At 36.8% G+C, this 12953-nt stretch overlaps 1 protein-coding gene across 1 annotated transcript in view; it reads right to left on the bottom strand.

The window, feature by feature from the left end:
- The window catches only part of USH2A (usherin), a 710400-nt gene that overhangs the window by 126470 nt on the left and 570977 nt on the right, over positions 1-12953 (bottom strand). Inside the window, exon 55 of the mRNA XM_021698433.1 lies at positions 6930-7037. Within this exon, the coding sequence (XP_021554108.1) occupies positions 6930-7037 (108 nt within the window). The remainder of the gene's footprint in view (positions 1-6929; positions 7038-12953) is intronic.

Raw genomic sequence — 12953 nt, 5'->3', positions numbered from 1 at the left:
CTTAAAATATCTAAAACAGAACTCTTGGTTTTTCTGTTACAATCTATTCATCTCCTGATTTTGTCCATCTATTCATTTTCTTGGTCAAAACACACAAATATTATTCTTGAGGCTCCCACTTTTTTCACCCTCAAATGCAATGTCATAAAATCCTGCTTGTTCTACCCTGAATGTATATAGTTCTCTATACATTTACTGCCACCTATTCTGATCCAAGCTACATTTTTCTCTCATGAACTTCTATCATAGCCTCTAAACTGGTCTCTGAGTTTTAAATCTTGCCCTTCTCTATTTCATGTAATCTTCATAAGGGCGCCTGGGTGGCTCAGTTGGTTAAGCGACTGCCTTGGGCTCAGGTCATGATCCTGAAGTCCCAGGATTGAGTCCCATATCGGGCTCCTTGCTCAGCAGGGGGTCTGCTTCTCCCTCTGACCCTCCCCCCTCTCATGTGCTCTCTCTCTCTCATTCTCTCTCTCTAATAAATAAATAAAATCTTTAAAAAAAAGTATATTAAGTATATACATAAGTCATTATAATCTTTGTAAAATATACAACCCTTTTGAAATTATTCATATAATTCCAATTCCTTATGATAACCTGAATAATCCTCCATTTTTTTCTGATTCTGGCCTACCTGGCTCCAGTCACACCAGACTCCTCTCTATCCCCAGAATGTTTCCAGTTTTTCTCACCTCTGAGCTTTTGCACTTCCATTCCTTCTGCCTGGAACTTTTGGTTATGACAACAGGACATTTTTGCAATTTATTTTCATAGTTCAGTGACCTGTGTGAATATCATCTTAGCAGGGAGGTCTTATTTGACCAACTTTCTCTAATGATAACTTTAACCTTATCTAAAGTGATTCCAACCTAGTTACTCTCTATCCTAGGTCCTTTTCTATTTTCCCTCAGCACTAACAACATCATAATAAATTTTTCTTGATATTATCATTATTTCTATGTTATCACTGCATGGTCTGCTTCCTTCTCCTGCTTCAATATAAAGTTAGTTTCATGAAGCAAGAATCTTCTCTGTCTTATTTGTCAAGGTATCTTTATGCATAGATAGTACAATGCCTAATTGATATTGAATAAATCAATTTATTATAAATACATCCTGCAAATTACTATGTAAGGACTGTACGCAGTTCTAGAGAATGTAAGTATGAGTGAGATATGGCTCGTTCCTACAAGGAGTTTACTCTTCTGCGTAAAAGTTAAAATAAATACACAGACAACTGTCATTCAAGGTCAAACATTCAAGTACTCTTATAGATGTACAAACGTATAGATGGGGAACCTAGGCAATGAGGAAGATCAATCCTACCATTTCATGTTGTCATCTAGGTATGCTCTGAATGGACACTGTTAACTCTCTTCAGCTTTTAAAAACTCATGCAATATTAGGTTCCCTGTAATCAATAGTTTTTGGTTGATTTTATCTCTAGTGTAAGTTATTCAGTAAAAGATAAGATTTCAACACTTTTAAAAGAAAAATTTTCACGACATTCAAATGCAATTTATTTAGGAACATCCTGAAAGAATCAATATAGATTTTTTAAAACAGCTCAAACGTGCTGATTTTTAAAGGAATAACTTATTCCTAAGAAGAAAGTAGTTCATTTTGTTCTGAAATAGATACGTGGACAATCCACAAATCATAGTATACTTTATGTTTGGGTTTCTCGGCCAATAGTTGCTAGATGAGTCAACCAACTAATTATAGTTCTGATTCAAACATGATATTAATTTGTTGATTTAAGAGATAAAGTACAAGGTTTAGTTCATAGTCTGTTTCCTGCAGTCCTTTTTCATCTTTAAGGATGTATTAAAAATCACTAGCGTGCCAGAAAGGCTGTGGATATAGAGGAGTGAATGAGATAACATGAATTAAGATTTTGGGTTTGTTTCATGTTTTAAATAAAAATTGAGTTTCATATTTATGCAAGCTGGTGAAAGCTCTGGTTGTGTTGGTAACAACCCCGTATCCATTGGGTTAGAAATAAGAGGAAATTGAAATGTGTAAAAAATACTAAATGCTATGGTTTTACTTGTATAATGATATGGGGACACCGTTACGTTAACAGTTGCAAGAAATCTTTGATAGAATAAGAACCACTTTTGGTGAAATGTCTTAAAGAGTCCCAGGTAGAGAATCTGCTTCCCTCTGTGAGCCTAAGTCTCAGGCGGCATCAGAAAAACCTATCCTACATAGTAGAAGGGCCGAGTTGAAACAATTCAAGGAAAGGAAATGGATGGTCATGAGGGAAATCATCTCTAAAGGGAGCAGGGAGGAGGTAAACTAGCTGAAAGGTATAAGAAGGAAAGGTCAGAAGGAAACCTTGGTGTTAGGTCTTTTGCAATAATAGCTACCAAAAAAACCCCATATCTATTAAATCTGTTTTAAATTTGTTTTGAGTGCCATGCAATATTATCCACTTCTCATTTCTCTACAAATCTTCATTCCAATTTAAAAATACCAATATTTATTGTGGATTGGCTTTCTTTTGGAAGCTAGTAAAGGAACCCAGTTTTGTATTGGCTGATGTCCTGGATGCCTTGACTTCTGGACTATTATGATTTGTAAATTTATCCAACATTCCACCCAATTTTGTGTCATTTTCTGTGTCAGGCACTGTGGATATGGGGATAAGGACATATAGTCTTTACCCTTCAAGGAGCTCATAGTATTAGGGTGAATAAAGATGAACAAATAAAAATTTATAATCCAGTTTGCTAAATGCTTTAGGAAGCATAGTGCTTTGGAGCACTTACGAAGGGTATCAACAGAGACTGGGAGTAACATGGGGATGGATGGGAAGCAGAGGTGGTCATTGGAGATTTCTAGAAGGGGAGACACGTGAGCCAAGTTTTTTAAAAAATGGGTTAGCTGAGTGAGGATGTAGGAAAGAGATCTAAACTGAGGGGAACCCACAAAAGTCCTTGAAATACAGGAAAGTATGGTAGAATTCCAAGTACCTCAGCCTGACTGGTGCATTGGATGGCATCTGGGAAAGACCAAAGACTCAACAGATAGGCAGAGGTTAAAATTTGAGGGATTATTTTGCTTTACTGAGATGTGGATTTTTTTTTTTCCTGGAAGGAAGTGGGATTTTATGGAGGTGACCAATGTGAAGTATGTCTATTTTGGCACAAGGGGGAAAAGAATTAATATGAGAAAGAGGAGAAATGACTAGAGGCAGGAAGAGTAATTACAAGAAGTTAAAGGCATTTGAACTAAGTCAAAGCCAGAAGGGATGTAAAGGAAATACACGTTAAAAAAATCCTTAGATTTATTAATTTAAATTTTAAATTTAAAAATTTATTAAGATTTAATAAAAATTAATAAAACATATTAAAAATTTATTTAAAATTAAAATTAATTAATTTAAAATTAATTAATTACAATCAATAAGATTTTATGAAGAACTGCACATTACAACCTAAAAAAAGAGAGACGCAGTAAGAAGGTCCATTTTGGGCTGATGAAGTGGATGATGGTACTTGAAGGAGGGAAAAGGGAAGAAAAGAAAGCTAGGAAGTGAGGAGAGAGATTTTAAGTGTTGAAATACTGAGGTTGAAGTATTTGCAAAACACCTAAATAAAAACATCTATAGATCGGTGGATACACAGGCCTTAAATCTATGTGTGGGCTTTGTGAGAGCTGAGGGCTTTAGAAGCTTATACTTGAGAATTCCAAGGGATACCGTGGAGTTACAAGTGCAAAGAGTAGAGGAAGAATCTAAAGGAACATCAACAGTTTAAAAAAGGTCAGTGGAAGGGGGGGAATTGGAGGGGGAGTCGAACCATGGGAGACTATGGACTCTCAGAAACAAACTGGGGGTTCTGGAGAGGAGGGGGGTGGAGGAATGGGTTGGCCTGGTGATGGGTATTGAGGAGGGCACGTTCTGCATGGAGCACTGGGTGTTATACGCAGATGATGAATCATGGAACACTGCATCAAAAACTAATGATGTAATGTATGGTGATTAACATAACATAATAAAAAAAAGAATTAGAAAAAATAAGACTGTTCGTGCTACCTTCTTTTTTGTTGTTTTAAAATAAATGACAATAAATACAAAAAAAAAAAAAGGTCAGCAGAAGAGAGATCTGGAACGCAATTGAGAAAGTTTCATCTTCTTTTCCTTTTTTTCCCCCATGTTATCAATGCTGGAGGTAAGCATGCCTGCAATTTTGCACGACCAAACTCTAAAATTAAGTAGAGCTTGCTGGTATGCAATCACTTCTAAAAAGAGAGAACAAAAATCCAACTTGAACTCTTCCTATTTGACTGAAGGTACACAATTTTCTGTGAGGATAAAATTGTAGAGAATTATGTCCAACTTATAATGAGGTAGTAATGCACATTAGCTTTTCTGTTTTTGTTTTGTTTTGTTTTTTTTAAGATTGAAAATGAGAGAGAAATGAGAGAGGAATTCAGGGTGGCTATGAACCAATGCTTCTTTTCATTCTCTCCGTATCTGCTTAGGAAACTCAAGTGTTAGACCTTCAAACTATGTCAGATTCACTCAAATAGGCATTTTGTAATTAGTTATATTTGTGTTATTAATTTAACATGAGATGATATGCTTATTTCCACTTTACAGTAAAACAACAGAACTTAATATTGCTGTTGATTTGTTCTCCTACAACCCCCAAGTTAAGTACTCAGACTACATTTATTTCACATACAAGTTATTCACAAATGGCACTTATACAGCCAGAAAATGGATTCTAAATCCATGTTTCTTCTGCTGATGAAAGCCCATTTGGTTTGTTATTCCTGTGCACAGTTATTTGTGTTAAAGGAAAGGTGCATAAAGTTAAAAAAGGAAATCAAGTAAAACATTTCTCATCTCACATTCCCCTGTGTTGTTGAAAGCTAAAATTTTTAAGTCATGAAATCTGAGTTCTTTCAAGAATTTTTTTGGGGGGGAAAAGTGGGAAAATAGATGCATATTTTCTAAGAATTTAAATGGATTTGATGAGTACACTGAAGCAAGAGACCCTGTTATTTTACCTGGTTTGAGTTGCAGCCAAAACTGGTTGATAGATCCTTTAGAAATTATCCATTATCATCAAAGTATCCATTTGATAGTTTACCTTTCCAAAAAATCCACTGCTGGTTTCTTCCTTTCAAAGGAACACTAAGCTTTTTGACATGAAACATTCTTTATATAGAAAACATCATTAGTGAAATCCTGGTGAGGAGCCATATGCCCCATATGTGGAATTTTCCATTTTATTTCCCATTTACTAGTAGGAAGTTCAGGTCTAATATTCTGAGGTACAACAATCCCTTTCATTAGAAGAGTAATGGACAAGCAGTTCAGGACTCACCAATGGTAATTAACATCATATTTCTGTTTAGAAACTCATGTATGCCTCTGTTTCCCCCACATTTAAAACAGGCAGATAATAAAGATGAGCAAAATATTTAGTTGATCACTATCCCAAGCTTCTAAGCCTATCTTTCTTCTAAAAGTAAATGATAACACCCACCCCAGTTCCCAACCCACTGGTAACCATTGTTATGTGTGTATGCTTCCAGAATTTTTTCTATATTTTTATTTATCTATAGAAATAAATATAATTTTCTATGCATTTTTTATACATAAAAGATACCATGCATTAATGTAGTTCTAAATTTCCTCTTCATATGTTTAGATTGTCTCATTCTTTTAAACTGAGGTATGGAATTTCATAATGTGAATATACCTGAATTTATTTAGCAATTCTCCTATGAATAGACTTTTAAATTGCTTCCAATATTTTTCCATTACATAAAAACCAAAATGCTTCAATAAATATTCTGGTATGTGTCTCTTGTACATTTGTGGAAGTGGGATTTTCTGGCATAGATAATGAATGTGAAACTACTGTGTCACAGAAAATTAACGTTTTAAATTTAATAAACATTGCCAATTTGCCTTCTAAGGTGATGATCCCACTTTACATCCCCTCAACCTGTGTTGGATTCTGCATCTCCCCGAGTGTTTATTTGTCAAAATTCTTGTTCTTCATGGTCCATCTCAGAACTCACTTGCTCCATCAAATCTTTTTTGATTTTCATGATGAGTTATAATCTCTCCTTCTTCAGATTAACCTGAGTATTCTGTTCATTTTTTTAAATTGATGTATGATTAACATACAATGTTATATTAGTTTCATGTGTACAACATATTGATTTGGCGATTCTATACATTACTCAATGATAAGTGGGGTCACCATCTGTCACCATACATTATTACAAAATTATTGACCATTTGTTCTTTCTTAACATCACCTTTCAGATTCTCTCTCTCTTTTTTAAAGATTATTTATTTATTTATTTATTTATTTATTTATTTGAGAGGGGGAAGGGCAGAGGGAGAGACAGAATCCCAAGTAGACTTTGCACTGAGCATGGAGCCCAACATGGGCCTCGATCTCATGACCCTGAGATCAAAACCCTGAGATTATGACCCGAGCTGAAATCAAGACTCCAGTGCTTAACCTACTGAACCACGCAGGTGCCCTGATTCTCTCTCCTTATGTAAGTTTGGGTACTTGTCCTGTGTCTTTGACTTGATGGTAAGTTCTTCATGGTAGGGAATAAGTCAACTTCAGCAGAGAGCACGTCCTTGTTATATATCAGGCAATCCAGAAATATTTAACTTTTGATTTTTTGAGGAATTTTATATCCTAGTACATAATAACTTTTTTCACAGAAAACTAAATTTAAGAGGTTTAAACAATTGAAAGCAAATTTTATGTTGGGAGGCTTACAGTTGAACCAAACCTGAAGAATGGGAATCTAGAATACAATTTTATTTTGTACCTGTCGACTTTATTCCTTCTTTGTTTGACATGAAAGGGTTTATAGAATTCACTTCAAAATGCCATATGAAAACTTCTTCTCCCAAATCATGGATATTTTTTAATTACCTTCAGGGGCTGCCTGCAATGTCTGACCTAGAAAAGGCTCACTTGAAGTGCATCCAGCAGATGTACAAGCTGTAAGTGTGAAGCTGTAGTTGGTGTATGGCTGAAGACCTAGAAAGAGCAAACAAGAAATAAAGTACATTTTGAGAGGATTATTTATTATCAATTCAGCACTGGAAGTAACATGCAGAGTTATAGATATGATTTCCCCAAATTTTAAAAGCAGAAAACACTCTTGAATGGAGATAGGAACTTCACAAGCAGCTTGGTATAAATAGAAACTTCATTTATCATTAATAAAGTAATAAATTCTCAGCCTTAGAAGAAATCTTAAAATTCATGCAATCCATCCACCCATCCATCTTTCTCCTGATTCTCTTGTACAAGAGGTCATTGAAAGACTGCCTTGCCTAGGCAATCAGAGTACTCATCTCTCAAAGAACCCGTTCCTTCCTTAGAGAGCTCTAGAGTTCTCCTTATTTTGTTTGAAAGTCCTTCCTTATATTGTGGTGAATTCTTTCCATCACTTGCACCCCTAGGGACATATAAAACAAATCTAATTTCTTTTCCACATGACAGTTCTTCAAATATTTGTAGACAGTTATCAAATCCCCCCTGAGTCTTCTCTTCTCCAGGCTAACCATCCCAGCTTCTGCAACTGCTTCTTATATGACTAGGGGTGGAAAAAATAAAAAGAAGGTTAGATTCAACATTTTTTTAGCCCCAAGCCATATTCAGCTTATATTCACACCAACCATTTCTTTTTTTAACTTTGCACTTCTTCTCCATATATGCCCATAGAGTACCATCTCACACTTAACTTCTGCAGTTTTTTTGGGGGTATGTTGGTTTTGTCTTTACACATTGATTAAACATAATTTGATGAAGGGATAGTGTTTATTGTATTCAGAATATGACACAGCCCAATAACTGCTCAATAAGTTCTCAGGAAAAATAAGAATGGCAATCCATTTACAGTAGAAGTTGTATGTGGTTAGACTTCACTATTCCATCGCCGGTGACCTTGGGCAAGTTACTTAGCTTCTCTTTGCCTTGATCTTCTGATCTATAAAAATGGGAAATATAGCAGCTAGCTTTCAAGGCTTTTGCAAAGATGAAATGGGTTACTTAGAGAAGTACTTTCTTTGAGCAGAAGCAACCTTAAAACTCAGCAGCATTCGACAAGGAGTCTACAGAGACTAACATCTTTTGCCTTGATTCTTGGGAAAATTCAAACAATGCCAAAGCTCAAAAATTTTCCTTTCCTAAATAATAAGACTTAGTCTATATGTTGAATAATTAGGCTAAGTGATAACATGGATCTAATAATTATTATATTAATTTTTCATGAATTCTGAACTACATTTTTACATATATTGTTCTTCTGGTGGCATGACTTTTTCCAGAGACATTCATGTATCACTCTGCGGCTTTCTGTAGATTTTTGCTCAAATGCTACATTTTAAAAGATTTTGACCACTCTATCTACACACTACACCCAGCACTTGTTATTCCCTCAAATCACTTTCTTCTTCATAGCCCTCAACATTATCTGATGTTATATTATGTCTGTTTATTCATTGTTTGTCTCCCCCTCTAGGATGTAAGCTCTAAAAGAGCACTAAAAGATCTATATCTAAAAGATACCACTGTATCCTTCAAATAATGACAGGCACAAAGTAGGTGCTTGTTAAATGAGTGAAAAAATTAATTAATTGGTTCATTTAGAATTAGAGTAATAGTCTGGGTTCTCTGCTAAAGCAATAATGTTCTGCAGCTGGAGCTGCTTCAGGATTCGGCTTCAAAGCCCTTTGTGTTTCCTTATCAATTTAGTGATAAGATGCAGATACTTATTTGATTGTAATCTTCCATTTGGTGGCTATGGGGGATTTACATAATTTTGATATTTACCTGATTTATAGATAAGAAATATGATGAAAGATCTAAGCCATACCCAAGCCATGTATGTTTGATAAAAGCTTATGGGAAAATGCTAAAGATTATAAAATATAGAGCTCTAAAGAAAAAGGGAGGAATCGTCTAAGAATGAAGGTCAGAGACTGCAGTGGCAGGCTGATTTAGTCTGACAATACTCCCTCTTTACTCTTGCCACTGAAAAAGGGGGTCTAGACCCTAGTAACACCATTTCATCTGAATAACTTACTTTCTCACTTAGAATGTAAGCCCTTTGAGAGTAAGGTTCATGTCTTTGAGGGGTTTTTTTTTCATCATTTTTTCCCTGTAATGCCTATTGTAGGTGTTTGATGTTTGTTAAATACCATTTAAAGAACACAAAGCCTGGGGCTCCTGGGTGGCTCAGTTGTTAAGCGGCTGCCTTCAGCTCAGGTCATGATCCAGGGGTCCTGGGATCGAGCCCCGCATCGGGCTCCCTGCTTTGCGGGAAGCCTGCTTCTCCCTCTCCCACTCCCCCTGCTTGTAGTCCTCTCTTGCTGTGTCTCTCTCTGTCAAAAAATAAATCAAATCAAATCCAAAAAAAAAAAAAAAAAAAAAACAAACCCAAAAAAAAAAAAAAAAGAACACAAAGCCCATACAAGGGCTCCATAAAGATGTCAGGCTAAGACATGACATCCAGTCAAAGTGTGATCTGACCAAACGGCCCTTCCTCATAATTCCATTGGTATCTCTGCCCACAACATCTATTCATTATGTAAGCAATTCTATTCTAGTTGCAGAACATTATTAAAATAATACAAGAATTAATGGAATGTGTAAACAATAAATATTTTCTAGATTTTGTCTGAATGCCAGACTTAAGTATGACTGGTTAAAGTGAAGCAATGCTTGATCTTTCTCTGGAATTTTCTTATCAAACAAAAACAAACAACCCCGCTCTTCCCAAATGAGGCCCAATTCTCCTCTTCATTTTGTGTTCTAACTAGTCTGATTCAGGCAAGCGGTGACTATCAAAGAATATTTTAGGATGCGTTTTAGAAAGAGTAGATAAAATTTGTCATCACAGAGGTGTTCTAAGGTTGATGAGAGGTTTGAGGGTGTTTGCAATGAAGATAGCAGCTAAAAAGAAAATTAATGTATATGAAAATAGAAATCGTCCTTTTCCTTACAAAATATTTCTGAAGCAAGTTGAGTGGTATCCATTTTACATATAGCCCAGAACACTAGAAGACAGCTGTTTAGAAATGACACAACTGTGGAGTAGCTAGCTCATTAGGAATTTTTGATAGATTAAGGAAGGAGTGCCAGAGGAGTCTGTTACAGGTGTTTAAATTGGATGGTGTGGGTTGGCCTTGCAGAGCATGGGGCCAGGTCTAATGGAGGAATATTCATCTTTTGAAGCTACTACAGTACCAGAATCAGGGAGGAAGGATGTAGAACTTAGTACTGGGTAGAGAGCCTCATTTGGGAAGCCAGGGGAATTCAAAGACATCACCAATCAAGAGGAATGGATGTGACAAAAATGGAAGAACAAGAAAGACAAGAGTGGGAGGCATGAGGCCTTAAGTGAAGGACGGAAGGACAAATGGACTTAATCTAATTCATGGGCAGTTCATCCTCAAGGACTGTGTCTGGCCCTGAAATATGGGTACGGTGGCCAATTTAAAGGGCCATATGTAACAAAGGTAGACATATTCATCTCATTTCGACTCACATTTGCCAGTTGGTGTCATACAACTCCACATCTGCCAAGTTGACCTTCCGGAGTCCGCTCATACTTCCTTTTATATCAGAGCTCCAGTTTTCTTTGTGGAAACCAGTCTTTTGGTTACTAACAGGCTTTATGCTTTGTTTGGGATTGACTCCACCTGGACTGACTACTGCTGGACACAGTTCCACATTTGCCTTGCAATGTTAGCTGATCAGGATTGAGTCTGCGACCTCACTTAGGCTAACGGAATGTAGGCCTTGAACATGAACTTCCATTCTTACTGCTGGTAGTTCTTTGTTCACCACATAGTGCCTGAGAATGGAGGACAACTCAGAGGTAAAAAGAAATTGGGTCTTGGAACTGGGAGGGTATGTGCTCTGGTAAGCGCTGTGAATTGTGCCAGACTGTTGAATCTCAGATCTGTACCTCTGAAACAAATAATGCAATATATGTTAAGAAAAAAAAAAAGAAGAAGAAGATAGCAGGAGGGGAAGAATGAAGGGGGGAAATCAGAGGGGGAGACGAACCATGAGAGACGATGGACTCTGAGGAACAAACTGAGGGTTCTAGAGGGGAGGGGGTGGGGGGATGGGTTAGCCTGGTGATGGGTATTAAAGAGGGCATGTTCTGCATGGAGCACTGGGTGTTATACGCAAACAATGAATCATGGAACACTACATTAAAAACTAATGATGTAATGTATGGTGTAAAAAATTTAAAAAAAAAAGAAAAGAAATTGGGGCTTGTAAACATCTTAGCCTTGAGTCTACACCTGATTTTTTCAGTTACATGAGCCAATCAACGTCCATTTGTTAAGCCTGCTTGAACTGAGTTTTCTGTAACTTACAAGAAAAAGATTTCTAAATAGGACTAATATTATAGTTACTAATAATGTCACATGCTGGCACACAAGTTTAGATTCTTATGTTACACAATGGGACCATAAGCAGCTGTTATTACCCTATGCATGTTAGAGATAGTTAAAAGATTCTGGGAGAGGTAATTAGCAACAGCATGAAAAGGTTTAGTGAAAAGGTGAAGAGGTTTCACCTTGAATATCACCAGGACAGGAATTATTATTCCTGCCTCACAGGTAAGAAAACTGAGGCTCAGAGAAGCAAATGTTCCATTGTGAATGAGTGATCAGATTGGGGTAGAGACAAACGCACAACTTTAACACCAAGCCCTGTGCCCTCCCATCACATAAGAGCTACATACAGCCAAGTGCATTGAAATTTTTCAACAGCTCTGTACATTAATTAATTAAACATACATTATGAGAAATGGAGTTATTTTTAAGGAAATTGATTACTAGATTACATAAAAACATAGTGGCTGAAGTTTACTGAACACCACCTGCAGGCCTTCTTCTGTGCATTTCCTGGATATTAACACAATCAAAACACTCACTAACTCCCTGAGGCACTGCAATTATCTGCTCATTTTATAGGTAAAGGAGCTAGAGCATGGACAGTTGGAGGAACTCATCTATTATTTTTTTTTAATTTTTTATTTTATTTTATTTTTTTTTATTCTTACGTTAATCCCCATACATTACATCATTAGTTTTAGATGTAGTGTTCCATGATTCATTGTTTGTGCATAACACCCAGTGCTCCATGCAGAACGTGCCCTCCTCAATACCCATTACCAGGCTAACCCATCCTCCCACCCCCCTCCCCTCTAGAACCCTCAGTTTGTTTTTCAGAGTCCATCATCTCTCATGGTTTGTCTACCCCTCCGATTTCCCCCGCTTCATTCTTCCCCTCCTGCTACCTCCTCCTTCTTCTTCTTCTTTTTTTTTTCTTAACATATATTGCATTATTTGTTTCAGAGGTACAGATCTGAGATTTAACAGTCTTCCACAATTCACAGCGCTTACTAGAGCACATACCCTCCCCAGTGTCTATCACCCAGTCAACCCATCCCTCGCACCCCACCCCCTACTCCAGCAACCCACAGTTTGTTTCCTGAGATTAAGAATTCCCCATATCAGTGAGGTCATATGATACATGTCTTTCTCTGTTTGACTTATTTCGCTCAACATAATACCCTCCAGTTCCATCCACGTCGTTGCAAATGGCAAGATCTCATTCCTTTTGATGGCTGCATAATATTCCATTGCATATATATACCACCTCTTCTTTATCCATTCATCTGTTGATGGACATCTTGGCTCTTTCTGTAGTTTGGCTATTGTGGACATTGCTGCTATAAACATCGGGGTGCACATACCCCTTCGGATCCCTACGTTTGTATCTTTGGGGTAAATACCCAGTAGTGCAATTGCTGGATCATATGGTAGCTCTATTTTCAACTTTTTGAGGAACCTCCATACTGTTTTCCAGAGTGGTTGCATCAGCTTGCATTCCCACCAACAGTGTAGGAGGGTTCCCCTTTCT

The sequence above is a fragment of the Neomonachus schauinslandi genome, chromosome 6 (assembly GCF_002201575.2).
Source record: "Neomonachus schauinslandi chromosome 6, ASM220157v2, whole genome shotgun sequence".
Taxonomy (NCBI): domain Eukaryota; kingdom Metazoa; phylum Chordata; class Mammalia; order Carnivora; family Phocidae; genus Neomonachus; species Neomonachus schauinslandi.
This window is presented reverse-complemented; position numbering and strand designations above follow the sequence as displayed.